Source organism: Cladosporium halotolerans (assembly GCF_011745625.1).
Source record: "Cladosporium halotolerans strain TM138-S3 chromosome Unknown Sca23, whole genome shotgun sequence".
Lineage (NCBI taxonomy): Eukaryota > Fungi > Ascomycota > Dothideomycetes > Cladosporiales > Cladosporiaceae > Cladosporium > Cladosporium halotolerans.
Genome location: NW_027191474.1, coordinates 146256 through 173737, shown reverse-complemented (window position 1 = coordinate 173737; position 27482 = coordinate 146256). Strand labels below are relative to the sequence as shown.

General features: G+C 54.2%; 12 protein-coding genes across 12 annotated transcripts; 4 read left to right on the top strand and 8 right to left on the bottom strand.

Moving 5' to 3' along the window:
• Positions 1–423: 423 nt before the first annotated feature.
• WHR41_06598 (uncharacterized protein) lies at positions 424–1050 on the top strand (the record flags this gene model as incomplete). The annotated part of the gene is made up of 1 exon (XM_069375203.1): positions 424–1050. One exon carries the CDS (start codon positions 424–426, stop codon positions 1048–1050), a length of 627 nt encoding a protein of 208 aa, XP_069227890.1.
• Positions 1051–1886: 836 nt separating this feature from the next.
• WHR41_06597 (uncharacterized protein) lies at positions 1887–5116 on the top strand (the record flags this gene model as incomplete). Its single annotated transcript, XM_069375202.1, has 5 exons — positions 1887–2371; positions 2425–3047; positions 3101–3252; positions 3306–3371; positions 3428–5116. 5 exons carry the CDS (start codon positions 1887–1889, stop codon positions 5114–5116), a joined length of 3015 nt encoding a protein of 1004 aa, XP_069227973.1.
• On the bottom strand, positions 3770–7099 carry WHR41_06596 (uncharacterized protein). Its single transcript, XM_069375201.1, has 6 exons — positions 7054–7099; positions 6356–6999; positions 5588–6302; positions 5416–5527; positions 4647–5358; positions 3770–4590 (listed from the first exon to the last, which is right to left on the bottom strand). The coding sequence occupies exons 2-5, from the start codon at positions 6555–6557 to the stop codon at positions 5329–5331; spliced, it is 1059 nt and encodes a 352-aa protein (XP_069227895.1). The 5' UTR covers positions 6558–6999; positions 7054–7099; the 3' UTR covers positions 3770–4590; positions 4647–5328.
• Positions 7100–8340: 1241 nt separating this feature from the next.
• Positions 8341–11624, top strand: WHR41_06595 (uncharacterized protein). The gene is made up of 6 exons (XM_069375200.1): positions 8341–8623; positions 8684–9129; positions 9177–9444; positions 9492–9721; positions 9840–10130; positions 10195–11624. Exons 1-6 carry the CDS (start codon positions 8519–8521, stop codon positions 10808–10810), a joined length of 1956 nt encoding a protein of 651 aa, XP_069227897.1. The 5' UTR covers positions 8341–8518; the 3' UTR covers positions 10811–11624.
• Positions 11006–11992, bottom strand: WHR41_06594 (uncharacterized protein; the record flags this gene model as incomplete). Its single annotated transcript, XM_069375199.1, has 1 exon — positions 11006–11992. The coding sequence occupies one exon, from the start codon at positions 11990–11992 to the stop codon at positions 11006–11008; it is 987 nt and encodes a 328-aa protein (XP_069227896.1).
• A 520-nt stretch (positions 11993–12512) lies between these two features.
• WHR41_06593 (uncharacterized protein) lies at positions 12513–14269 on the bottom strand (the record flags this gene model as incomplete). Its single annotated transcript, XM_069375198.1, has 5 exons — positions 12513–12755; positions 12808–13619; positions 13673–13774; positions 13833–14173; positions 14226–14269. 5 exons carry the CDS (start codon positions 14267–14269, stop codon positions 12513–12515), a joined length of 1542 nt encoding a protein of 513 aa, XP_069227893.1.
• Positions 14270–15338: 1069 nt separating this feature from the next.
• On the bottom strand, positions 15339–16779 carry WHR41_06592 (uncharacterized protein; the record flags this gene model as incomplete). Its single annotated transcript, XM_069375197.1, has 3 exons — positions 15339–15597; positions 15650–16343; positions 16428–16779. The coding sequence occupies 3 exons, from the start codon at positions 16777–16779 to the stop codon at positions 15339–15341; spliced, it is 1305 nt and encodes a 434-aa protein (XP_069227892.1).
• Positions 16780–18827: 2048 nt separating this feature from the next.
• On the bottom strand, positions 18828–20774 carry WHR41_06591 (uncharacterized protein). The gene is made up of 3 exons (XM_069375196.1): positions 20096–20774; positions 19681–20035; positions 18828–19621 (listed from the first exon to the last, which is right to left on the bottom strand). Exons 1-3 carry the CDS (start codon positions 20148–20150, stop codon positions 19159–19161), a joined length of 873 nt encoding a protein of 290 aa, XP_069227972.1. The 5' UTR covers positions 20151–20774; the 3' UTR covers positions 18828–19158.
• Positions 20775–21095: 321 nt separating this feature from the next.
• Positions 21096–22670, bottom strand: WHR41_06590 (uncharacterized protein; the record flags this gene model as incomplete). Its single annotated transcript, XM_069375195.1, has 1 exon — positions 21096–22670. The coding sequence occupies one exon, from the start codon at positions 22668–22670 to the stop codon at positions 21096–21098; it is 1575 nt and encodes a 524-aa protein (XP_069227894.1).
• A 62-nt stretch (positions 22671–22732) lies between these two features.
• WHR41_06589 (uncharacterized protein) lies at positions 22733–23017 on the bottom strand (the record flags this gene model as incomplete). Its single annotated transcript, XM_069375194.1, has 1 exon — positions 22733–23017. The coding sequence occupies one exon, from the start codon at positions 23015–23017 to the stop codon at positions 22733–22735; it is 285 nt and encodes a 94-aa protein (XP_069227970.1).
• Positions 23018–23424: 407 nt separating this feature from the next.
• Positions 23425–24408, top strand: WHR41_06588 (uncharacterized protein; the record flags this gene model as incomplete). Its single annotated transcript, XM_069375193.1, has 1 exon — positions 23425–24408. One exon carries the CDS (start codon positions 23425–23427, stop codon positions 24406–24408), a length of 984 nt encoding a protein of 327 aa, XP_069227971.1.
• A 453-nt stretch (positions 24409–24861) lies between these two features.
• On the bottom strand, positions 24862–26005 carry rpl36 (60S ribosomal protein eL36). The gene is made up of 3 exons (XM_069375192.1): positions 25878–26005; positions 25645–25745; positions 24862–25552 (listed from the first exon to the last, which is right to left on the bottom strand). Exons 1-3 carry the CDS (start codon positions 25932–25934, stop codon positions 25390–25392), a joined length of 321 nt encoding a protein of 106 aa, XP_069227964.1. The 5' UTR covers positions 25935–26005; the 3' UTR covers positions 24862–25389.
• Between the last annotated feature and the right edge of the window lie 1477 nt (positions 26006–27482).

Sequence of the window (27482 nt, the reverse complement as noted above, 5' to 3'; positions counted from 1 at the left end):
TTGACAACAGCCACTGATTACTGACCCTGACATGATTCTTCTGCTCGGGAACTCGCAGCGTGGCACCAGGCACGGCTTGTGCTCGATACTTCACACTGCATGTTCCAGAGCAATGCGAGACATCCACTCGGCAATTTGCGGTCAGATCTTGCCATAAAGGAGCCTTGTACCGTTTACGTGATAGATCTCTAAGTATCGTTCCGGAACATCTGCAGGAGTGCCGTGCATCTGCTCGCGTCGCGCTATCAACCTCCATCGGTTCCGACCTCTGCCATGGCTCTCCTTTTTTGCAGCTCCGAGACGCTTGTAAGTTCTCTGGCACCTGCCGTGCTATGCACACTCCTGCCAAGATGGTGGCACACGACGCAAAGGCAGATGATCATAGATCTCACGGCCTGCATGCTTTGTCTGGCTCTCTACCCAATGAAGCAGCCTCAACTGCCGCTCGCCTTGGCCGTCGCGTACACCGTCTGGACTCACCTATCCATCTCATACGAAGCCTCAGGTCTCCCAAGTCACTCGACATTCATGCGCAACCTGGTCTTTGTCAAGCAAGGTAGGAAGCCGGACGACTGCATCGTCTGCTGGGACCACGAACACCGCCTTGCCCAACTGTTCTGCGGACACCGCTGCTGCGACCGCTGCCTGCAGCTTCTTGGCGAGGACTCTCAAACAACGTGCCCACTCTGCCGCAGGTCCCTCTTCTCCGTCGATAAAGGCATCTTCTGCGACCGCGTCGAGGCTGCCGCATGGAAGGGCATGGTCGTCTGCTTAGCGCTCCACACCGCCCTGCATTTTCTGGCCGGTCTCCACGACGTACAGAGAGCGCAGGCTCCCGAGGCTGTGCTCTCTTTCATTTGCGCGCTGCTCTATGGTTTCTTCCTGCTGACTATGGCTGCCTCTGTCTGGTGGTACGGGGCGAAATCGTATATGGGTCCACACGACGCTGAGGTGGACGCGAGGATTGTTATGGCCACGGTTACGAGCGCTCTCTTCGTTTCCCACGCCGTTGTGCTCTATCAAACTTGGTTCACGAGTGTTTTCTCATGACTTTGCGATGGCGAGATGCTGAAGTCCTGGTACGGATAGGGGATATTGAGCTTGGAGCGCTTTTAATGAAATGTACCGAGTACTTTTGCCCATCTGCTTCAACGACCTGACAGTGGAAGATTTACTGCTTGCATGTCATGATTGTACCTAGACATGAGTGCGGGTTCCAGACCCAGATAGCATGTCACAAAAGATCCAGCTAATTCCTAGCTCACAGCTACTGCTACTGCCAGACAATTTTCACCGCATCCTGTTTCCAGACATACGACTGAAGCAGGATTTATGAGGTCTGCCCAGTCCGTACGATCCGAAGCATCATGAGCGTCGACCGGAACATTGTTCTCCGCCCTTGGGATGAAGGACGCTTGGGCAGGACGCTTGGGCGAGAATCGTTCAGCGGGGAAGAGGTCAGTCCTCGCTCGGCAATGGCCCGAGCACACCCCTCGAGACATCAACATTGCCAGCCAAGGGTGGCTATACCCTTTACTTCTGGCCTATTGACGCTTGTGGGCGGACAAGCGATGAACCTGTCACTTCTCAGGTGCACAAGGATGACGATCACCCCTCCGCCAAGGTGTGCTTGGGAGGAGGACGTCTTCGCCTCGGTCTAATGACTTGAACAGGTGACGCATGCGAGTATGTCTCGCTAGTTGCTGTTGCAAAAGCGACGACATGAGTAGAAGTAAATTTCCCGCGAATGGTGAAGCTTGAGCCAGGATGAAATACTGCGTCTAAAACAGCGAGCAGTTCGTGCACGTTCAGCGAGAACGATCGTCCAACAAACTGCTCTCCAGAAGCGGCATTGCTTTCGGGCATTGCATCCGCGAAACAGCAAGATGATAGCTCGACTAGCTGTCATACTTTTCTCTTTCTTCACTTACGGAATCGCACTTCTAGAGGAAACGTTTGTCACATTCGAGCCGGTCGATGGCGCTGTTCGACTTCGCAACGCTACTCTTCTGCACGATGCGAAAGATGCAGAGGCAGTCCAGATCTCTGTCCGCAGCCTGGCATCTGACTGGGAGCAGATCACTGGCTCGAGGCTATCGACTTGTGAATGGTCCGAGAACAAGACCAACACTTGTCCATCTGCAGCCGAAGCCATCATCGTCGGCACGGTCGACTCTGCTTTGATTATTGAGCTTGTTCACAGGGGCAAAATCGACGTCTCTGATCTTGACGGGAAGTGGGAGAAGTTTACCACAACGGTGGTTTCTGATCCTTTGATTGGAGTTGACAGGGCTCTTGTCATTGCTGGCAGTGATAAACGAGGCACGGCCTTTGGCGTTTACACGTTAGCTGAGCAAAGTGGGCAGTCGCCGTGAGTGCATCTTGACTGCTATACAACCATACAATCCGTCACTGACAGCCCAGGCTCCACTTCTGGTCAGACGTTCCCGCTACCAAGCATGAAGAGATCTATGCCTTGCCTCACAAAACCACCCACGGCGAGCCCTCCGTCAAGTACAGAGGGCTTTTCATCAACGACGAGGCGCCAGCTCTCACGGGCTGGTGGGCGAGAAGGCACAACGTGTCCGACTACACCTTCGACTCTGAGTTCTACACCCACGTCTTCGACCTCATAGTCCGCCTTAAGGGCAACTTCATCTGGCCGGCCATGTGGGGATCATTCGTCCCCAAGCCTGGCCGCATCTTCTTCACGGATGACCCGAAGAACCAGCAACTGGCACACGACTACGGCATCGTGGTTTCAACGAGCCACCACGAGCCGATGCAGCGGGCTTCTAACGAATGGCAGAAGAAAAACGGGAGCGATGGGCCGTGGAATTTTGTCACGAACAGGGAGAAAGTCCTGAACTTTATGGAGGAAGGGGTGATCCGAGCTGGGAACAACGAGTCCTATTTCACATTGGGCATGCGAGGCGAGAACGACGGGCCGATCAATGGCGACGATCCCGCGGCGATCCTTGAAGATATTATTGCGGCTCAGAGGGGTTTGATCGCGAAGCATCATGGCAATGCTTCGGACACGAGACGTAAGATTGGTTTGTGTTCCTTGGATGCGGTGTCAACGCTGACTTGGCCTCAGAGGTCTGGACGGTTTACAAGGAGGTACAAGCGTACTATGAGGCAGGCTTAAAGCCTCCTTCTGATGTGACCATAATGTTTGCGGACGACAATTGGGGGAACATCAGACGCCTTCCTGCAGCAGAGGACGGCGACAGGTCAGGAGGATTTGGTGTGAGTAGAAGTCGTTCGAGATCGCATTAGAGGAGTTTCCTGACTTTAAGCAGCTATACCACCATCTCAGCTACGTTGGCCGTCCGAAAAGCTACAAATGGATGAACACAAACAATTTGGTCAGTGCGATCGATCTATATGGTAACAGCTAGGACCCTACTGACACAGTCTCCAGCCAAAATTGTACAAGGATCTTCATCACGCTCACGAACGAGGGGCGAACCAGATCTGGATCTTCAATGTTGGAGACATCAAAAGTCTTGAGTTGCCATTCGAGCTTGCAATGACCGTAGCCTGGAACGCTTCCGCAGTCGACTTTGACACAATCCCGAAATGGCTCGTCACGCTTTCGCAAAGGGACTTTGGGCCTGATCTAGCAGGAGAAGCCTCGAGAGTGTTGTTCGATTACAGCCATCTGGTCGGTCTACGCAAATTTGAGATTACTCTGCCGAACACGTACTCCATCATGAACTACCACGAAGCTGAACGTGTCTTGCAGGCATGGACAGATCTTGCGGGGCGCGCCAAATCTGTACATTCACGCCTGCCGGCTGACCGTCGAGATCCCTTCTATTACCACGCCGTCTACCCATCTGTAGCTGGTGCGAACTACCATTCTATCCAGATCAAAACCGCTCTCAATTACCAGTTCGCCACCGAACGACGAAACTCTGCAAATCAGGTAGCTACCGACATTCTCGACGAGTTCGGCATGGACTGGGATCTCGTGCTCAAATACGATCAGGTTGCCGGCGGAAAATGGGCAGGCATAATGTCCACGCCCAAGTTTGACATCGGCAGCGTGAGTTGGATACCTCCGTCAAAAGACGTCCTGCCAAATATCTCGTACGTGCAGACTCGGCAGGACTTCGACTACGGCTTTGGTAATCTCGGAATCTACGCCCAAGGATCCTTGAGTGCTGCGCGGCAAGGGAGGATCTGCGCGTCTATTGACCCGGCGTTTCCCACGGAGAAAGGCTTCAAGCCGGTCCTGCCTGTGATCACACCGTACGGGCCTGACTTTGTGACTGTTGATCTGTTCCATCGTGGCGACAGCCGCAAGAGTATTGCATGGTCCGCCGATGTGCCTTATGTATGGCTGCAATTCTCTCTCACTTCCGGCACGGTGTATTCCGAGCAGCTTGAGCAGCGCATCAACATCACTGTCGACTGGAGCCGTGTGCCCGAGGGATTCCAGGAGGAGTTTGACGTTCGCATCAACTGGGAGCCCGAACCTTCGTTCGACAACTTGAGACTGACGGTCTTCAATAACAAAGTCCCCGAAGGCTTTACAGGCTTCCCCGACGCTGGCGGCGTGATCTCCATCGAAGGCTCTCACTTCCAACGCTCATCATCAGCCAATAGCAATAGCTCGGTCTCCTTTCAACACATACCGCATCTCGGTTCCCGCAGCAACTCTGGATCAATCGCACTACGGCCCTACCACGAAGCCCGAGGCAATCCCTCCGCCTCTCATCACGCATGGGTAGAATACGATATCTTCCTGTTCGGCAACGCCACGGACCAACTCAACTCCACCCTATACATCAACAGCGCTCTTGACACCGACCCCAACCTGCCAATGCACTACTCCCTCACTCTCGACGATCCATCGACTAACCCCACCATGACCCGGCTCCTTCTCGAGCCCTCAGCAGTCGGCGAGCTGCCTGACGATTGGACGACTTCAGTCGCAGAAGGAGTCTGGAAACGAACGGCCGTGCTAGGCGAAGTACAGCCGGGCAAGCATACGCTGCGGTTCGGGACGGACTCGCCGGAGCTTTACCTTGAAAAGATCGTGCTGGAGTATGGGCGGCCGGCACCTGCTTCGTACCTGGGGCCGCCGGAGACGAAGTGGTTGTGATGTTGGAGGAGCCGTCGCAATTTTCCAAGCAACACCCATGAACACTCCGAACAGCTGTATGGAAGATTTTAATGATGAGCGTACACGGATTTGGCGGGGATTGATGTAATAACCGACACTAATTCCGTAAGGCGGTCGTTATCTAACGACACGAGATGCAGAAAAGCTTGTACATCCCGTTTTGTCACCGACGCTTTCGACACAGTCACTTTTCAGTTTGAAATGTATGTGCCATTGGGCCACTAGTAGTATAATGTCAGTAGGAAGTACCGGAATAATAGGGACTACGCTACACTCACCGAGCACTGGTAATAGAGAGCGCAAGTCCCATTCAGCGACTCAGGCTCTGGACCGTCGTCGTTCAACAGAAGCGCAGCGACTCCACGTGGCGGCAGATCGATTGTCATGTTCCTGGTGAGAGATTTCAGCAGGCGTCGCAAGTCTCTGCGTACACTCAGACTACGTGCTTACCTCACAGCTATTCCAGTCACCTTGTGCTGCCACATGTCGTACACCGAGTACTGTCTTCCAGTGCGTATAGCCCAGCTCTCCGTAAGATTGAAGGACATCTGCTGTGGTGAGTTGAGACTATTCAGAATCATGAAGCTGACACCGTAGCTCGAGTTGCCAGACCAGTACTCGGCAGGGTGGGTGGCGTTGTAGGCGTAGTTCTCGTTAACGCCCCACCGGAACGGCGTGACGCTCTCGCCTACCACAGGGTCCTGGTTGATTTTGATGATGTCTCTGTTTCCCAGAATCTCAAAGGTCTCCTCGGAAGCGTTCCGGAGATCGGTACTGATGAACAGAGGCGACTTCAGAAGCGCCCAAGCGGTGAAATGGCTCTTCGCTTCGTCGTATGTCAGGTTTCCAGGCGGAGTGCCCTGCCCGGTATTTCCGACTTCCAGCAAGTCCAGATCGTTGTGCCCGAAGAAATTGGCAGCTTCCGAATGAAATGATGCCGTGTTGATGATGGCAGCGAGCGCGTCCCAGTACGGCTTGATGTCGCCCGTGTTGCGCCAGGATTGAGCGATCCTTCGGCCCCAGACCCAAGGCTGGTTCCAACCCCACTGGCAGAGCGAATACTGGAAAGTGACGTTCGTGCGAGCCGCAAACTCAGCGATAGCGTCTGACATGCGCGTGAAGCGGCCGAACATGCTGTCCTGAGTTATATTGTCGGCCGGTATGTCTGCTCGATTTGTCAGTCTTCGACCCGGTGAAGTAATCGGCATGCTTACTCACAGCAGTTGTCGTACTTCAAGTAGGTCATTCCCCACGAGTACCAAGTCTCCAGGTCTTGCAACTCACGACCGTAAGAGCCAGGGTGCCCAGCACAGGTTTTGTACCCGTTGTCTCCGTACGCTGCAAGCCGCATGCCATAAGGATGCACACTTTGTGAGAAAGCTGCTATTCCCTCTGGGAACTTTGCAGGGTCGTCGACCATGTGCCCAGTGGCGTTGCGTTTCTTCAAGGGCGTAGCAGTCGTCCAGGGTGAGGATATTGTAGCCGGCAGCGACAAGACCTCGTTCGTGAAGGACCTTAGCTTGGGCTTCTAGCAGTGAGGCGTTGTAGTTGCACTGGAATGCATTGAAGCTGTTGTAGCCCATGGCGGGCAGGCGGCCGACTGGACCTTCTAAAGCAACAGCATGGCGTAAGACGGCCAACAGCAAGACTCTGAACACCCACATGAAGGTGAGGCCTGATGTGCTTAGAGATTGTAACGAAGAGTAAGCTCAGTCGTCTATCAGTGTAAACTCTTAGGCCCGTAAAAGTTCAACTACTTCTCTGGTGATACTGGGCCAGACACTGCTCTTATAGCTGCAATAACCCGACCCCGCATGCCCGCAAGGTACTTCACAGGTCTCCGTAATATCGTCATCGCTTTTCTAGTCGCATCATCAGCGAACTGAGAGCACCTGACTGCCTGTACAGAAGCCCACATTCGTCTAAGCAAGACATAGTGCCGCAAATTGTTTGATTGACGGAAGAATTTGAGGTGTCGTTGGAGGAAGCTTCAATGCGCGGGGTTGCTGTTCTCTTGTGGACGAGGGGAATCTGTCACCCAAAGAACTCAATGGCATGCATCTAGCGTCCCTTCAATCAGCCAAAATTCTTCGCGAATGATCAAAGAGTCTGTAAATAGCCTGTTTCTTTTCGCATTTACGCGGCGCAAAGATCTTCCCGGAGTCTCGCTTGCTGCGGTCCATTCGGACCTGAGGTGATGCGTGTATAGTGAAGGCAAGTAAGGGTGCTCAGGTCAGCGCCACACATTTGCCGTGATAAACACCGACATCGAAGACAAGTCTCAGCGATTTTCACGCTGGACATAATGACCGTTCGATAGAGATCACCTCTCGCTTCCACCTCTCGCCTACGAGAAGGAATGCCGCAGCGCCTCTTCTCGCAGCTGAGCTCATCAAACTGCGCCATCGTGCTAAAGCTCAGCATCGTCGGGCAGTAAGAAGCAATCGTCGAGCTTATCATCCATGATTGTGCGAATCCTCTTTGATATAGTCGTATCTTCCAAAAGAAAAACGAGATGTTGCGTATGATCAAGTAGACCCTCGATTTGGGGAGAGCGTTCTTGCTCATGCGCCTGATGATAAGCATTCATAGATTTTAGCTAGCGCATACCAAACACATACGACCACAGGTCAGTGAAAACTGGGCATCCCGTCCGCTCTGCCATACATAAGCACTGAACCGGGCGACTAGTACTAGAGTGGGTGACCATCTGGGAATCCCGCCTGTTGTATGTTTTTTTTGTCTTTTTGCTGGCCACTCCATCCTTAGATTCCAAACCACCCATCATTTCCGCCATCGTTGGGAACACCCGGATAGAAGGGGGTTGCCACTATGGTGTGAAGGGTCCTAAGGACTGGAGTCCTGTATACCAAGCCGGGAAGGGTGAGCCTTATTTCATCGTCGCTATAGGAGGGAGTACGGAAATCAATTGGCCTGTAGGACGTCCGATCTACCTGCCTCGACGCTGCAATTCCAGGACGTGCTCTAAGACCCGAGTAATAAGAGGTGATGGTCTCGATCTGTCGGTGCGGATCGATTACATCGTCGCTCGTCACGCCATTACCCATGGAGCAAATGCCTGCCGAGAGGCGGCGGAGGCAAGTCCGGACAACCCGCCAGATTTGCGCGCTCGGCGCCCTCATCAAAAACGGGGAAGACATCGGCGGTCGGCAGAGATACTGTAGGTTCCCTGTCACGCCACCCGCGCACCGAACATCTGCTCCAGGCTTGCCGGACGTTGATACATAGACAGCCGTGCTCATGCTATCCCTGCTTGCCACAAACACATTTCGGGCAAGCCCGCAGTCATCTTGAAGAGCTTCAGGCTTGTGCCATGGCGTTTACGGCCCGCCAGTGACACCATACTTACTCTTTCGCACCATGGAGCCAGGCGGCGGCATGTCGAGGCATGCGCCCCGCACGCGAGCGACAAAAAAAGCCCAAGTCCGAGCCGCCTGCGATCAGTGCAGAGCTCGAAAAATCGGTGTATGTACCTGAGTAAAGAAGGGTTTTCTCGAGCAATCCTCGGTGCTGACGGGCATATGGTGCGATGCATCGAGACCAGCATGCAGGCATTGCAGGTCGCATGGCGTAGAATGCGTTTACGCGACCCGATATGCAGACGAGACTAGGCAGAAGGCTGTTCGACGTGAGAACGAGGCCTTGAAGAAGAGATTACAGGAGTACCAGAAGCTCGTCGACGAAATTAAATCCCTACCAGCGGAGGATGCTCTGGCGATTCTCAAGAGCCGCAGCGATGGCGTCAATCTCATCGATTCAGACCGCTTCAACGCAGATTGGCCCCAGCCCAGGATATTGGCTCGACCACCACCATCTACACCGCTGATTCCCTTAATATCGGATTTGCAGGCCGACCTGCCACTGAACTTCTCCAAGGTGTATCCCAAAATCGTGGCATTCGAAAACCCGCAGTCTATCGCTAAAGGTCTCTTGAATCCTTCGGGATCGCACCGACTGGAAGATATCATGAGGTATTTCAACAAACCGATACATCAGTCTTTTCGCTAACCGGGTACAGAATGAAGCTGGATCTGGGTGCCTCAGACTCGGGGAAGAAGCTGAAGGCGTACTTATGCGACCCTCGTCTCCAGAAACTAGATATCTCGTACTGGACCGACGTCCCAATCAGTAGCGGTTACGCTGCTGCAGTTATATCTCATTACCTGCAGACGGAGCACCCGAGTATGGCGCTATTCGACCCAGGCCTCTTTGTTGGCGACTTGGTGGGAAAGCGAGAGAGGTTTTGCTCGCGCCTTCTTGTGAATGCGGTTCTTGCATACGCGATAGTAAGATCTGACGCCCCTCGTATGGAAACAAAAGCTAACTTCTTCAGCAAGCATACGAGATCTTTGACTCCTCCGCCGTGGATTTACACGCGAGGTTCTATTCCACAGCTACACAGCTATGGGATGCAGAGACAAACCGGGAAACCTTTATGAATTTGGCGGCGCTAAAGATTATGGACTACGCCGGTGTAACCGGTGGGATCGACCTCGAGGCTCGGCGGCTCACCCAACTCGCAGAAGAGATGGCAGAAACGCTTCGACCATCTAATATCTTCGCGTCTTCGAGATTGCCTAGCCTTGAGCAACGTTGGGAGACTCACGCCAGATGGGGTTACTTTACTTCCACTTGGTGAGGTACTCCATCCATTCTCTGATTCACTTTCTAACAAGTCTAGCATTGCTAATCTGGTCTATCAAATACCGTTCCCCAAGCCGCCTTTGTCGCTTCCGATCCCTGGGACGTACGGCTTTGATCTACCTTGGTATATGGGCAGCACTTTCACCTCACTTTGCAAGCTATTCGTCATCGCCGAGAGTGCACTAAGCCACTCTGGCACTAAAGCTTTAGGCCAAGTGCCTTTTCATATCGTGGAGCAGGCCTATGGGCGGCTCTTGCAATGGGCTGCAGACCTTCCTAGCTGTTGCGCCCGTAGCGAGGTTACTCCGCACCATGTTATGAACATGCAGTAAGCCAGATGACGCGGTGGCACCAGTCTCATCCTGTACCATACGACTAACTCCTCTCCTCAGCGTCTACTACCACTGCCTCGTGATATTGCTCGTCCGCCCCTGGATAGGCTCGAATCGCCTCCTCGCCTCGGCAACACTCTGTACTACACCTTCCGCGGTCTTCAACGCCTCTATCCTCCAGCTCAAGCGTATCATCATCCTCTACCAACTCCACTATCCGGAAGCCCGCTACCACTCCTGGTGGAACCCCGCCGTGATAACCGTCTCGCACGCCGTGCTCACCGCTTCCCCAGTCGACCCCGAGTGGCGCTTCTACTTGCTCATCTGCTTAAAGGCCTACCGTCAACTCGCGCTCGTGTACCCCTTCGCGGCCATCTCGTACAAGGCTATACTCACTATGGCTATAGCCGAAGGCAAGCTCTCTGGCAGTAAAGCGCGGGACTTGTACAGGCAGCTGTTTCACGGCGAGGGGAGGGAGAAGGTGAGGGAAACTCGGAACTTGAGGGTGTACATGGATCTGAGCCACGAGCGAAAGGCGGACCGCGGCGGCGAAGCGGAGAGGCTCGCGGGCGATTTCGACCGGCTCTCGCTCGTGAGGGACGAGAACCCCGGGCGCGTTGATTCGGCAGCAGAAGAGCAAGAGGAGGAATGGTCTGGCCTTCAAGGAGATGCTTGAGAGCGCGGGGCGCTTCGCGTGCAAATGGTCGAAACTCTCTGTCAGCTCATCCTGAGACAACAGCATCTACGCAAGCTTCCTGACATTGGGCCACGGAAAGACGATCATTGATCATGTGCCAAAAATCGACCTATCAACCCTCTTTCGGTAGCAGTAGCATCTATGAAGTTACACACGCGGAGTTTCCTTGGATGTTTAAAGCTTAAGTTCCTCAACGACACGCAGCCTGTTTTCCAGAGTGCGTTCGACAATCCGCGCACCCGATCCTATGGCTTCGAAATCGTGCGGCAAGCCCGGGTATACATGCAATTCCACCGGAACGCCTGCTGCGAGCAGTCTGGCAGCATACTCGACGTCCTCGTGTGCAAAGAAGTCCAGATGACCAACATCGATGTACGTCGGAGGAAGACCACTGAGGTCCTGCGCACGAGCAGGAGCAGCATATTGGTGCCCGGCCACCTCGCAGTCTTGACCCGCAGCCTCTCCAAGCAACGCGCCCCAACCGGTCTTGTTGTCGTCCGATCTCCATTTGGTGTGCGCCTCAATGCTCGGCTGAGGCTGCAAGTTCCGGTCGTCGAGCATGGGGTAGATGAGCATCTGATATGCCACCGGAGGCGAAAGACCCTTGTCGCGGGCCATGAGGGTGATTCCTGCCGCGAGGCCGCCGCCAGCACTCTCTCCCAGCACTATGATACGTGTGCAATCGACGCCTAGCCCGCTGGCGTTCTCATACAGCCACTCGAGCCCTGCGTAGCAGTCGTTGACTGGAACAGGGTGTGGATTTTCTGGAGCGAGTCGATATTCGATCGAGAATATCGGTAACTTGTAGCTCCTGGCTCTAGCTAAGATCGCGGGAGTGAAAGACGCGACGCTGCCGAGGATCATTCCGCCGCCGTGCACGTGATAGATTGCCGGTGAGGCTTTGGCGGGCGCGCCTTTCGGGCGGAATTCCTCGAGAGCGATGAAGGTGCCGTCCTTGCTGCGGATCTTGTGGCTGCATTGCACGACGTCGGCCGTGGGTGGTGTCATGGAGAGCGATTTCTGGGAGCGCAGATCGTATCGCTCACGCCGTCCAACAACATCGCCAACCGGCAGACCCGGCAATATGGCTCCCCTCTCGCCGAGGCCAGCGACGATCGTGGCGAACTCCCGGTCGGGCTTGAGCCCGTGCACTTTGTCCATTTTCGCGATGTCACAGGATGAAGGTGGCGTGTGGCTGGGACTGGGATGTCGAGAGAACGTTGAGGATGATTTATCGAGCTCGGAATCAACAGGTCTGCACCTCGTGAGCCTTCAATGTAGACAGAAAGGAGGAGGAGATCTCTGGTACTTGCCAAGCATCCCGTGACTGCACACTCAATCGGCATACTTTAAATCACCGGCATACGGACATGTGTCAAAATTCACATGATGGACAGGTCCGATTGGTGGAAGGTCAATTCCCCAATTTCCCCGATCAAGGTCAAAAGCGACCGAATTGACAATGGGCGATACAGATTGTTCGCAGTCTGGGCCTGTGACAAACTTGTGCGGAGGGAGTTCAGACTGTGGAATGTCTTTCGTCTTTCGGTGACCAGTACAATCGACTGCGGCTGGAAAGTAGAGCAGGCGTGACAGCACAGAATCCGAAAAGAATACAAACCCAAAAGCTGAACGACGTTGCATAGCAATAAGGCATTTGGATTGCTCACTATACAGGTCCCTATGATCTAACCTCCTGAACATGCTCCACGTGTGATTTCTCGGAAGCCTTTGCAGCATCCGCGTGGTGTGCGTCTTCAACGCCCAAGAGATCGCCACCCTTGTCTACGTGGTTGACACCACCGAACTTGGCGTCCATTTCTTCCAACATGACGCCCTTGGTCTCTGGGATGAAGAAGTAGACGAAGACCGCGAGCAAAACGTTGATACCGGCGAACATGTAGAAGGCATAGAAGCCGCAGTTCTGCGAGGCGAATTAGTTTCCGCAGTCTGTTACGGTCGAGAATTGGTCTTACGGTTAGGAAGGTCGGGAAGAATTGGTTCACAATCAGATTGGCGATGTTCTGCGTCTGCGAAGACATGCCGACCGCTTGAGCACGGATGTTCATGGAAAACACCTCCGAGGTCCAGATCCAAACGGTAGCGCCCCAAGAGGGCTTGTAGAAGAAGATGAAGAGGAAGAGTAGGAACACGATCGAGATGGCCACGGGATGCGATTTGGCGCCTCCAGGAAGAGTCGGAGTCTGCGTCTCTACTGTCGCGACGATCAGCATGCATGCCGCCATGCCGATGCCACCAACGATGAAGAGGAAGCGACGGCCGAAACGGTCAACAGTCCAAGTGGCATTGAGCGTGAATAAGATTCCGAAAGTCGCATTGACGGCGTTGATCAATGCGATAGTAGAGGCGCTTTTGAAGACTTTCTGGTAGATCTTAGTGGAGTAGCTGTTGAGGGAGCCTTGACCGGTAATCTGTTGGCCAGCGTTGATGATAAGCGCCAGACCAAGACGCTTGCGCACGGACTTATCCTTCCATAGAGCGGAGTAGGTCGAAGATATGGCTTCCTTCTCGAACTCGATCGCCTCGCGGATCATGAGAAGTTCATTTTCAATCTCTTCCTCTGTGTCTCGGACGCGGGAAAGAGAGCTGCGAGCACTCTCGGTCTTTCCCTTCTTGACATACCACCGCGGGGATTCGGGGATGAATGGTGTCTGCGCAACGATGAGTATAGGCACAAGCAACTGGAAGATGACGACCATCTTCCAATCCCATTGACCGAGGCTGCCACTCGAAGCAATGTTCTTCTGGCAACCATAATTCACCCAGACTGGGGTCTGTTAGCGTCCATCGCGGTGGCTTCGATATGTCCCTTATACTTACAGCAAATGAATGAGCCTACACTGTAGAAAGTTTGCCATAGAGACATGATCTTTCCACGAATCTCTTGTGGGGCTAGCTCTCCGATATAAATAGATCCTGCGGCTATATCGACTGTTAGTCACTTTTTGGGCACTGCTCGATCTTCTTGATGGCAACTCACTCAAAGCCAAGCCTTGACCGACACCAATGATGATTCTGCCCGCCATGAACATGCCGAGGTTGCCCTTTGGCGCGAAGGTCTGCAGCAAGGTCGAAATGATAACAAGGATGGCGCCGATGCCCATACCAGCGCGACGACCAAGATAATCGGCCACTGGACCGCCGAAGAAAAATCCCGAGATGATAGCACCAACCGTGTAAACCGTGTTGATGAGGCCAATCATATTGTCATCGGGATCATTGAACCACTTCACCCAGTGTTTCGATCCTTGGACGGCATTGTATACGGAAGCATCGTAGCCGTACAGAACCATACAAGAGGCAGCAACCAGGGAGATGTACCTGTACACTTTCTTAGGCACAGGCAGAAGTCAGGCCGATGGGTGAATCTTACCAGTTGTATGCCCGAGTTGGCGACATCCCAAATTTGTTAGGCATGATGTCGAGTGCCCTGCCGTACGGACGTTTTGTCGATGACAGAAGAGGTGATCGACCTTCGGAGATATCCTGGTTTGTTACAGTTCAGATCGTGTGCTGATCTCTTGCGTGGAGTCTCCCCAGGTCTCAAGAAGAGCTGTGGGTCGTTGTATATACCGCATCAGCACGTGCCGCACCACCTACAAGGCCGTCCATCAATAGGCTGTTCGCAGGCGTGTCATGTATCATTTCCACCAGTGAGCTTGCAGCTAAGCTTCAGCCCCAGATCTTGTTCCTCAAGGCTAAGCCTGGGTGGTAAAGCTTCATGTGCTGCAAACAGGAGTCAAGCCTCGCAAACAAGCCTCGCAAATCTGGACCAAGAGTCAAGCCTCGCCATGGCGCCAACGTCGTCTTTGACTATGCTGTAATATGGTCGACATCCTATTCCGCATGGTGTCGGTCAGTCAAATAAAGCTCTCTATCCGATCAGTACATCAAGCTGGGTGTCTGCTGAATCCCACTCGGCCAGTAACGTGTTTCGCGGAACAACAAGCGCCGTGAATCGATAGCCGTGGCCACGCCAATCCGGATTAGATTTTCGGGATCACTCGAATGCTTCCCCACGGGACCCCACGGGGTCTGATAAGCTGGGCTTGATCCACCAATGAATCACGGCGAGCAATCTTGACAAGCTCACGGACTCCAATCTAAAATGTTAGATGCGGGTGAGAATTGAAATGCTTGCTGTGGCTACTGCGGTCATCGTACCTCACTCGCGCGGAATCCTTAGAGGTACGGCTTGAAGGGACAAGCTGTTAGCTCAACCCCAACTGCTCGATCTCAATCAATCTTGGGCCTACGAACGTCGGTGCCTGATCATGTAGTGCGCGTATAGCAACTGAATGTCTCAAGTATTTGATAACGAGAACTTTGGTTCAGTTGGATCAAGACTTTTTGCTACGTTTCGTCGTATACTCAATTATCTGATACTGCGTAATCTCCATCCAGGGAGCCTGTGACACTTCCGAATGTGTCCGCAATGACCCTCCACATATGGTTTTGTCAACGGCCTTGAGCTGATGGTGCCTTTTCAGGTGACAGAAGTGCAGTTGATGTTATGTAACAATGCTGTGTCAACGTTACCACACTTGAACATGTTCGTTGCACCAGCCGGTGATACGACATTGACACCGTCAAGAGTGATGTTTTTGCAAACAGTCGGACTCGAGCAGACGACGTATCCAGAGTATGGCGAGTATTTGTCGCTGGTACTGCCGTGGAAGTTGGTCATCTTGATATTGCTGATTGTGAGATTCGACGGGAATTGATTGCAGAGCGTGAGATTTTTTCTGCCCGTAGCACTGAGTGATCTCCACGGCGTAGTCGACGTTCTTGACAAACATGCCGTCGTAGGTGATGTTGTTGACGCGACCGGCACCTCCACCACCCTGGAGGTCGCCAGAGAGAGCAGCAGGCGCCCCAGGCCACACTTTGATGCGTGCACCATCAGACGCGTTTTCCATTGTGATATTGGCAACGAAGACGTTCTCGACGATGTCGGTCTCGCCTGCGTATTGGCCAAGCGACCCGACGCTAATGCCATGGCTTCCATTGCAGTGTAAGTTCTGGACAACCACCTCAGTGCTGTTAGGCTTGAAGCTGACGCAGTCGTCGCCGTTGTTGATCATGCTGTTTTGAATAACGATGTTGGTACTGCGGTAGGTATCCCAGCCATCGGTGTTCTTCGCCGGATTGTTACTTTGACTGCCGCCGGATATGTCAATGTTGTCGAATGTCACGCTCTCGCTGTCGGCAACCCAATTGTAATACTGAGGCGAATAACGGAACACTAGGTCTGAGACCGAACCCTGTCGGATGCCAGTGACGCCAAAGAGAATAGGCCGGAGGATGTAGATGTCCTTAGCGTAGAGATCGTACCATGCTTGACCATTGCCATCGAGCATGCCGCCACCGTAAACATTCACATCTGTACCTCCAAGTTGGAAAAAGGTGGTAGCGTTTTGGAATGTCTGGTTGAAGGCGTTGGCTTGCCAGTAGTCCGTGTCATTCGAGAACTGAACATAACCTTGGATGTCTGAAAATATGGTGTGTCAGTAAAGCATTGCTTTCCTTTGCATCGATAAAGCTCAACCCATCAGTCGCAAGGATAGTGACATACCAATGTCGATGTGTTTCAATCCAGTCAGATCCAAAGCAGTGCCAATGACATACGTCGTCCCTTCGGGGAAGACGACATGCCCACCATCGTTACACTTCTCCACGGCATGTAAGACATACGAAGAGTCATCTGTTTTGAAATCGTTGTGACTTTTGACAACGCATTTCTTGTGACGTCTTGGCGAGTCATGCATCTTCTTGTATGGACGGTGCGGTGAGTACACCAGGGATGGTCTGTTGCTCTCATGCGAATGAGCTTTCATGCTGTGGCTCTGCATGTACTCCTCGTAGGCAGACCAGGTGGCGAAGGTGCCGGTGGCTTGAAGAAGCCCTAATATCAGAGTCTTCAACATCGTGGCTGCATAAGTTTCGTACTAATGGTGAATGTGCCTGTCGGCCACAGGTGTGTCCTGAGCACCATATATCATATATGGGTTGCATTAGAGTTCTGAACAAGCCTTCGGCAATTGAACCAGGGAAGCATGTGCGTCAATCTTGGACGCGCAGACGGGTAATGCTCCACAATACACTAACATTCCACTCCCATGGGGAATTTATTCTCCGTGCGGGGATTTTGTCCGACCCGTGAAGCTGATGTCGATTTCGAGTCCGCGCCCACTCACGTAATGAGCAAGCTCAGGAACGAAGATCGGAACTCAGGCTAAAAACTGAGCTGCGAACTCACATGCAATGATTTTCGTTCGTCCTGGCGAGTCTGCGTTGTTCCCAGCCGGTGGACGATCTTATCGAGAGCTGCTTTCCTAAATTAGTCATACTCCATATCCAATAGATCAATTAAGTCTAACACATACGACCACAGGTCAGTGAAAACTGGGCATCCCGTCCGCTCTGCCATACATAAGCACTGAACCGGGCGACTAGTACTAGAGTGGGTGACCATCTGGGAATCCCGCCTGTTGTATGTTTTTGCTTTTTGGACAACCGCTGCCCGTTAAGGGAGTGTTTGACCGCTGCCCAAGTGTGAGCCATTGCTTCCATGGTGTTTCAAAGTCGTGCTTCCTCGATACAACTTTGAAGAAAAATGATGCATTTTTGGGCATGCTTGCCAGTGCTTGGCTGCAGCTGTCGGTGAGTATGTATACCTGTCAACGCTGGCCTGGAAGGTGATGTCTCGTCTCTGGCGGGTCTGCAGTTCCATGAACCAGCATGAATAAGGGAATCCCTTGGCAATCGCCGATTGGCCGCCTTCGTCTTCTTATATGTGGCAGACCGTTCGTCTGTTCGTGGAGCCTGCGCATATGAAGAAGAGCCGCTAAATGCCAGCAGGGACATCACATGGCGAAGCTTTTCCAGGCAAAGAAGGTTATCAGGCCAAGATTCTAGCTTGCAGGGGTCTGAAAGGCTAGCTTGCTGCTGGTTCATCCGGTCATGGTTGTATGTCAGTAGGGAGTACCTAATTTGGTCTCGTTGGATTTCGCGCAGAAGAGAGATTTTCGACTCCAAGTGTCGAAACGGCTCCTGTCCTCACACACACCCCATTTACTATACTGAACATCTGCAATGAGGTCGAAACCTTACATGTGGCTAAGGCGTGACGCTGGGCACTCTGCGCACGGAGAGAGGTCAGAACTATCCCATGTTCGAATCATCTGTTCCCGTTCCAGGGCAGCCGAGCCATTGAGTATCCTTTCGAGACTATAATGCAGAGTATTGTACGTGACACGGCGCCCGGCCACTGCCCCTGGCCATTGCTCCTGCTAGCAGGCAAGCGATGAGATTCGTCGAGATTCGTGGCGATACCCATGGTACAGATTTTCCGATTCTTATATTGATTTTGCGTCCCACATATCCTGCTTGATGGAGAGAAAAGATGCTGCGAGTGATGTGCATTTTTTGCAAAGTGTTTGTGATTCTCACGCGAAGTCGGACAGCCTCCGCACCTTGGCTTCCGTCCAGGTCACCAGCGTGCGACAACCGTTTTTTGAGTAAGGATCCATCTTTGGTCTAGAGAGAGGGCGTCTCAACTATCCCATGTCGCGATGAGGTCGTGATGAGATCCGAGAGAGGTGAGTCTTCAACGTTGGGAAGGAAGCATGAATATCTTCATGCTCACGTTCTCACCCTGTCTTCACGTCTTGACCAGTCCTCACATGTCCTCACGTCCTTACCTTCTCGTTATCACCATTACATCTTCTTATTCTCCTCCTCTCATCTGCACTTCCCACACCAGTAGAACATCATACCCGCTTTCCCAACATCCCTGACCCGGCATATCCTAGAATCCTACTTCCCCTTCTCTCCCACCCCTCATCCTCAACATCGACCACCCCACCATCTCCCACTCCCTTCCCGCCTGAGAACATCGACAAAAACGAATCGACCAGTCTCCTCATCACGCTTCATCGGAAAAATCCAACCGTGCGTCTCCAAGAATAAGTAATTAGTGTAACTGACGTTGATGTGTATATGCATGTATAGTGTAACAAAAAGAGAAAAAGTATCGCAAACCAAAATCCCAGCAAATTGGTATCATCATCACAACAGCAGCAGCCGACCGACCGACCAAACGTTCCACCGACCGACCGATATGTACACCTAGCCTGGTCCTAGGCTCTCTCTCTCTTCACACCTCTCCCTCTTTTATCCTCTTCGGCTTCTATGCAAGATTATATTTCATAACAGAAGGAAAAAAAAGGAAAATCCGCCCCCCCTTAAGACTTTTTCCCAAACACTCTAACCAATTCCCTCCTCTTTCACGATCCGAACTCCCTTCAGAAATTCCTCGAAGCCGGCACATTCCTCGGCGGCTCCTGCATGGGCAAACTGCTCCCGTTGCTCGACGCATCCCCGTAGTGCCCACCAGCCGTATAGACCGGGCCACCCATCAAGTTGCCGCCGGCCTGGGTGTTCATGGCCATCTCGTCGTCGGCGGCGCGCACGGGCGGGCCGAAGCGGTCCTGCTTGTTGCGCGTGCGCACCGCGGGCAGGAAGTCGATGATGAAGCTCCAGACGTAGAAGATGTAGATCAGGCTGATGACCCATTCGAGGATGGCGGCCGGGTTGATGCGGTCGACGTACTGGGTTACGCCGAAGGCGATCGCGAGGGCCGCTTCGACGAGGATGAAGGTCAGTTTGATCCAGAAGGAGGCGCGTAGGACGCGGTGCTCGCGCGCTTTGATGCCGAGGCGTTGGTATTCGGCGCAGATGAAGATGGCGGAGATGACGTAGCCGGCGCTGCGAGAGAAGTGTCAGTGATTTGTGAGAGGGGTGAGGAAGATTTCAGACAGGCTTACATGAAGACTGCGAGCATGGCCTGGTGAACGCTAGGATAACGGCGAGTGTCGAAGATAGTCAAGAAGATCAAGCCGAAACCGCCGATGATGGCGAAGAAGATGGCAGCAGCGGACAGGAACTTCTCCCAGTTGCTGTAGTTCATGACGAGGCGGCCCTTGTGGCGCAGCCAGCGCTCGGCGCAGAAGGCGATGTTGAAACAGACGACCATGACGGCGCTGCCGGCGATGAACAGCGGCTTGCCCCAGCCCGTCGCGCCGATGGTCGAGATGAACATGATGCGCTGGCCTGGGTTGTCCCATGGGTATCCGGGCGAGCCTTGCGCGACCCAGACGCCTAGCATTGCGAGAAGGGTGCCTGTGTGGTGAAATTGTTAGAGGTGATGCTTGAACTCGAACGCGAGGCGACACGACATACCGAGCCACACGCATCCCGCGAAGAGCAGGATGAACCAGTATGAAAGGCCGTACATGATTGCTACGATGCGATGCGTTGCGCGTCGTCGCGAAACAGTCGCGCTGGCGGTGGGCTTTCAAGCCTGTTTATTTATTCGCACGTGGAGTCGCAAATCCGCGGAGCCGGCGCGAGAGGTTGCCGGAGATAGGGAGTTGACGTATTCTCACTGCGGCGGTGCAGCGACGACGACGAGCAGACACAGCCTGGAGCTGGGCAGGCGGCGAGGATGGCTGTGGTCGGCACCAGGTGAGGTTGGAGGTCAGGTCTGTCGACGTCTGGGGGAGTCGGGGCGGGCAGATCTGGTGGTAGCGTCGTCGCATCGCCATCGAAGGGACGGCGTCATGGGCAATTTTGCTGAGCGACGGCTACGTCACCGTCTGAGAAAGTCGGATTGAGTTGGCGCGCGGGAGTGGACGGGTCAAGTGGATTACGAGAGCTGCGCTGCGTTTAGTGAGGTACCGCTGTTGATGTACCTGCTGTACAGCCACGCGCCGGGTATCGCTGTGCATCGTTGTGCACCGGCTATAGGAAGTGCCGAAAGATACAGTACACGCAAACGATAGACGAACAGGTGATGCTGACGCATGCGCAGACTGCGGCTCTTCAGGCACAGGCGTTTGCTGGCTGAGTGGCGCCGCCTCCACCCGCCGCTACCTGCAGATCGGCGCGCCTTCGAGATTGCGGTACGCGCAACCCGGGGCAGACAAGCAAATTTCGGCCAAATACTTAATTAATCCTCACCGCGCGAGTCACGAGTCGATAGTGTCTGCGTTGCACTTCAGTAGCGGGCGGCCCGTCAAATACCTTAGTGAGAGCTTGTATTATTCTCATCATCAATTGTATGCTTGAATGCCGCCGGCGTCCCTCTCGCCTGCCCATGCCCGATTCGAAACGCTCACAAAAGTTCGTATGTCCGTTAACGCCGTGCGGTGCCAGAAGGTCTACCGTCAGTAAATCCACCTCACTTCCTCCCGAAACCCAAGAACTTCTTCATCTTCGCCTCCACGTCGCCTCCTCTGCCCTTCCCACTGCCCTCCTTCTTCGCTGCCTCAGGCTTCTGCGCCGCAGTCGATGAGCTGCCACCGTCCTCCGTCTTCGCGCGGAAAGCAGACAGGTCTACATTGAGGTCCTGCGCGTGGCTGCGATACTCGTCCTTCAGAGCGGGCGCCTGCCGAGCCTGCAAAGACGCCTCCGGCAGCCAGGCGAACGTGACGAGCACCTTCCCTCTGAAACCAAAGTCGCGCACGAGACGTTTGCCCACGTCGTCCGGTAGGCTCTGGTTGCCTTTGTTGCCAATGAACCTCAGCTCAAAGGGCTCCGTCGCGTGCGTGAGCGTGTCGCGCACTTTCTGGTAGAGGTCTGCGCTGTTCTCCGACGCGTGCATCGTCGTCTCGATCATGCTCTGGTCCGGGTAGCGGACGCGGACGGTCACGGTCTGCACTGTCGCGAGCGCGGCCTGGCGTTGCGCTTCCTGCTCTTCGAGCTCTTTGTCCGAGAGGAGGCGCGTGTTGCGCCCGGAGCGCTCGAGCGCTGCTTGGTGGGCCTTTGCGTGGGCGATGCTGGGCTCGAAGGTGGATGGGTCGTCTTCTTCGAGCGCGGCGGCTGGGGTGCTGTTGGAGGGTGCGCGGTAGACCGAGACTCCGTTGTACATGTTTTGCTGTGGTGTTGGTGGTGCTGCCAGCGGTTGCGTGTTCGTCTCTGATGAGGATGCTATCACGTCGTCCTCAACCACAGGCGCCACGGGAGGTGCAGGTGTCATCTCCACGTCCTCATCGTTCGGCTCCGGGCCAGCTTCACCTTCCAATGGAGCACCTGCATTGTCCGCGGCAGCATTCAGCGCGCTCGACGACGATCCATCTCCAGCAGCGTGAGCTCCGTGTGCCTCCTTTGTCTCGCTCGCACCACCACCAGCAGAACCAGTCTCCACCGACTTGAAGTATCCAGAAATATCTGTCATGGCCTCCTCCAACGGCTGTCCGCTATTCTTGAAGCTCAGCCTCATGAGAATGCTGCCGCCGTTCATCCCCAGCTGCGCCAGCGTCTTCTGCAAATCTGTAAAACTCTCCACACTCCTGCTCATCAGGTTCAGCGAAGGCTGCTCGTACAGCAGTCGTCCTGCGCCAGAACTGTCCGACGGGACACCACGCTGCGTCAAATTCAGCTTCCTCTGCGCCTGTCCCGCCACGCCCTCCTCGAACTTCCTAAGCACCTGCCACAGCGACGTATTACTCGGGAACTTATCCGTAAACCTTCCCCCTCCCTCACTCTCAGGCAGCTGCAGCGCGACAGAAACCACGCCCGTAGACCGACTCGCCTGCGTCAACTGCAGCTTCGCGCCGGCCGTCAGGCCAGAGAGCCGAAACGGCTGCGAGAGATCGACGGGCTTGTTGTTCTGCGTCTTGAGCGTGTACTCGTCCGGATTGAGCTTCTTGGCCCGGCAGGCCTCTTCCAGCACTTCGCTCAGCACCTTGCCGGGCGTCACTTTGACGACGGTCCGCTTGAGCGCGGCGTCGATGACGAAGACTGAGGCGGACATCTTTCCTTTTCGTTCCTTTCCTTGCTTGCTTGGTATCCTCTCCCTTTTCCAATTCTTTGCTCCTAAACGTCCGGCAGCACGTCCCCGGCCCCAACCCTCCTCTCCCAATCCTCTCTGACAATCCTCTGCGCGCGCTCGCGCCGTTCCAGCCTTCTCCTGACCCTCTCCTCGTCAGCGATCTGCCTCCTAGCCTCGGCGGCCGTCCCGCGGAAGAAATCGAGCAGCGCTTTGCCGTGCGCGAGCAGGATGGGCGCGACGTAGACGTAGCTGAGGGCGACGACGAGGATGCGTTCGGTGCGGGTGAGCGCTAGGCCTGTGAGATCGGTTTTGTTGGCGGCGGTGGGCATGTGGTTTAGTGAGAGGGCATGCTGCTGCTGCTGTGTGTGAGGGTGGGTGATTAGGTAATCGTGATGTGACGTGCGAGTGGCAGGTGAGGTGGTTTGTTTCGATGGGTTTCGCTGGCTGACCGACGGGCGGGAGGTGTTGCTGTGCTGGAGCTGCCATCAGGCAGCCAAGCGAGCTGCTGCCGCTGCTGCTGCTGCCCCGCGTCAGGGCAAACGTTTCGCGATGACGAGACGTCGTTCGCCCCGCTGGCTGGTTGACGTCCAACACCGCTTTTGACGACAAACAATTCTTGCCTACAGCCTGCGAAGACGACAAGGAGACTCGGGAAGGCTCTACACCAAACTCGGAACATTTCAAATCCAAGTCTACCAACAAACAAACCCAACCGACACAACCAACACCCACCAAAATGGCCAAACCAACCCCCATAACCTCCCCCCAACACTTCACCACCCTCCTCTCCAGCACGCGCATCGCCGTCGTCGACTTCCACGCCGACTGGTGCGGCCCCTGCGCCGCCATCGCGCCCGCCTACGAAGCCCTCGCCGCCCAGCTCACGCGCCCGGGCGTCCTCGCCTTCGCCAAAGTCAACGTCGACGAGCAGCGCCAGATCGCCCAGACCTACAACATCTCTGCCATGCCGACCTTCATGGTCTTCAAATCCGGCCGCGAGGCGAAGCGCATCAAGGGCGCCGACCTGAAAGCCCTGGATAAGGCGGTGCGCGAGCTGGCGGCCGAGGCGAGCAGTGCTGGCGCGGAGGCGGAGGCGAGCGCGAGTGCGAGTGCTGCGCAGGCGGGCGGCGCGGGGTGGTTGGGCGCGAGCTTGCCGAGGGGTTATGGCGATGTGACGGAGGCGGTGGACCAGTTGAACCTGGACTTTTTGAACCTGGACAGCGAGGCGGGCGGGGCGCGGGTTGTGTTTGAGAGTGGTAAGCCGAGCGCGTTGGGAGGGGCGGGAAAGAAGGATTACATCGAGAGCGACACGGACGAGCAGATGATGCTGTTCGTGCCGTTCCAGAGCACGATGAAGCTGCACACGCTGCAGGTTACGTCGGTGCCTGGGGAGGGTGGCGAGGAGGAGGTGGGCAGGCCGAAGACGCTGAGGCTGTACACGAACCGATCGCACACGCTGGGTTTCGACGAGGCGGATGGTGAGCCGGCGACGCAGACGATTGAGATTGGCGAGGACAGTTGGGATGAGAAGACGGGGACTGCGAAGGTGGAGCTGCGGTTCGTTAAGTTTCAGAACATCTCTAGCTTGGTCGTTTTTGTCGTGGACAACGACAAGGAGAGCGAGAAGACAAGAATTGACAGACTGCGCCTTGTGGGTGACACGGGTGAGAAGAAGGCGATGGGCAAGTTGGAGAAGTTTGGCGATGAGCAGGGCGAGTAGAGCATTGTATGGGTGGTGTTGCAATTGGATGATTGTGAGGAATGGGTGGGCAAAATGAGCGTTTAATTGCATTTAGAGCCATGCGGTTTATAGTCATGATTAATAGATCAGGTATGAATCCCGCGAGGTATGGTCAGACGCATGGTATGGATATTTTCTGCATAGCACAACACGGCATAGCACAACACGACACGAAGCTTTGGAGTACTGACACGATATGGTGTTGAGGAAGCGATCCTGCAGGCTGTGATCCAGTGGTTTGCTCGTAAGTAGGTCCACGTGAAGAGGTCATCCCGTTCATCAGCAACACTGCACGCTGCTCCATGGAAGACTGGCCATGACCACTCATCTGCCAAATTGGAGATCAGGCGGTCTCCAATGGACTGGTTGCCGAAGCCCTCCTTGCCAATGCATAGACTTCCGACATTTGCGGACGCTGGATGCATCGACGAGGCCAGAATGCGAGGGTGGTCATGCCAATGGCGGCAATGGAAATATCCTAGACCTCGCCATTGCGGTAGGGATGTCCGGGTGTGCTGGTGTGTATTTCGAGTCTTTCAAGGCTTCCAATCAGTGCTGCCGAAGACGTTGAGTGTCTGCAATCTGGCGATCATACAGCGGACTCCGAGCCAGAATGCTCGCGGGCAGTGTCGTTCTAGTCGCTCAAGCCAGCAGTAAGGTCAGCATTCAACTCAATTTACCATGACAATATCCACCATGAGACAAAATATTTGCATGTCAATTCGTTTCGGAAGAGGCGTGCCATGTCTTTTTTCCTTGCTGTTGTCTCAAAAAGTATCAAACGCTCAAAACAGGCATTGTGTCTTTTCATTCGCTGTATCAAAAGGCTCCCCCCAGCCCGTCCGTGGACCGGACCGAGCGTGCCATTGCCATTTTGACGCCGATACATTGTAGCAGGTTCCACCCCAATAGCAAACACCTCTCCCAAATTGATCGTCAATCCCCAAACACACCAACCGCTTAGTGGCCGGCACGCTTGCTCTCGGCGATGACACTGGTCATCTCGTCGACCTTTCTCTTGCCACGGCCGAAGGTACCGAGGCGCTTCTTCGCGAGCTTACGGGCGCGCTTGTCCTTGGAGTTGCGGAGGAGTTCGATAACGCGGCGCTCGTAGGGGGCGAGGCTGTGCTGTGTTAGTGTATGCCCAGGATATCGCCAGGTCCGGCAGGTGGTGTGCCTGCTGATGGTGGCATGGCATGGGGTAGTGGTCCGTACCCAGAAACCTCCTTCACAACATCCCTCACGAAAGCGGTGCGCTTGCTGAGGTGACCCTTGGTGCGCGAGACACGGGGCTTCACCTGGCGAGGGGTGACCTTCTGTATACACGCAAGCCCGGTCAGCCAGTGTTCCATTCCATTTGCCATCTCGATGCACCCTCCAATCCTCCAATCTCATTCTGCTCCTCCACTCGGTCGCGTGCGACAACAAGATATTCGGGGTGGACGTACGTGGCCGCGGTTGAGGCCGGTGGCGATGCCGGACTTCTGCTTGACTTCCTGGGGCATCGTGGCGGTCGTTGGTCGATGTCGTCGTCGATGGGGAGAGTACGGTCGTCGAACTTTCGCCTGCGCAAAGTGCTTCCAGCCTGGCTCGAAGCCTCAGTGCGGAGGTTGAATTTTGGGGCTTGGCAGCGGCGGCTGTGAGGCAGGAATTTAGGATGCCTGAGGCACGAATCAGGGAAATCGAAGCTGGGCTTCGGGAACTTCATCACTCCAACTCCGCATCTGGCCGTTGCCGATGTCTTTCTGCTACGCTTCCTCTGATGCAATTGTGAAACACGTTGTTGGAACATGACAATCTGCGACTCACTTGGTTTCGAGATCCGCACATCGATTGAAAGACGTCACGAGACGAGCTTGCAACTGCAGGTCCTAGACATGGCCTTCACATCGTCTCAAGCGTCTTGCAGAGGTCTGTGGCATCGAGGGTGATGAAGCCGAAACACCGCCCAGAACAGCCCTTGTCATAGAGGCTGGCGATCTAGCCAGATCCTGGAATTGCTTTAAGAAGACGATTCAAGGCGGGTCACTGTTCACATGTTGAAAGCCTTCATTGATGATCTTTTAAGCGGCTGGGTGAAGCCTGTGAAAGCAATGGCTCTTTTGATGTAGCGGTAAATGATAAGTCAACATTTCTTACGGAAACTTCGATATCTGCCCATTCTGTAATGATCCCTGTATGATCGTTCATCACAGATCCATACATTTGGTAAAACAACGACAAGCTTGCCTTTCCGGACGACCTGCTCGATGACTCTCACCGACGGCCTGCTGAGAATGGAAGAATTTCACTTGTCACAGACGCCATCTTCTATGGCCGACTTGGTGCGGCCGACCAATATTGCAATTGCCAGAGTGCACTCGCTGTTTGCCCCAATTGCATCCGTGACGGCACCAAAGCGTCTACTAGCTGTCTGGTCTCACCCAGTACCAGATGCATCCAATTTACTCCTTCTGCGGTTGCAGACGTCCAGCGGTAGGTCCAAATGGCTCATTTGTGCAACAAGTCGGAAATCTGAAAAAATCTTCGTTTTGTGGAAGTAGTGCTTCACGGATTGGAGGATGGCATGATGGCAGTAGCATCTCTTGCCCCGGATCTCGTGAGAACAAGAGATGAGTATTTGTCAAGAATTCAGCAACAGCACCAGATTCGCAATAGATCCAGCACCTCAGTCAATTGTGTTGAATACCAATCTCTCGCCATTCTCAATACGACGAATGAGCAATGTGATTCTCTTGCATACGTTCACACATGTTTCGTGCAATTTCCAGTGCTGGAAAGGCAGTCATGAAGAGAGATCTCATCGCCGTAGGCCATCGCTACATTTTCAAGGAAGACAATACTCTGCGAGCGAAAGACACGGCAAAGCCCACCTGCTACGTCTTGGCGTTTGTTTCTATTCACAGCGGGATCGATGATCGATGAACAGGACGTTAGAATAATAGAGTGAAGGGTGCAAACGCCTTGAAAACGCATTCGTGTAACAGAATGACGAATAACGAATAGAGCTCAGTGGCCGTCTCTGCGGTCGTCGTTTCTTTTCGTCTTCTCGA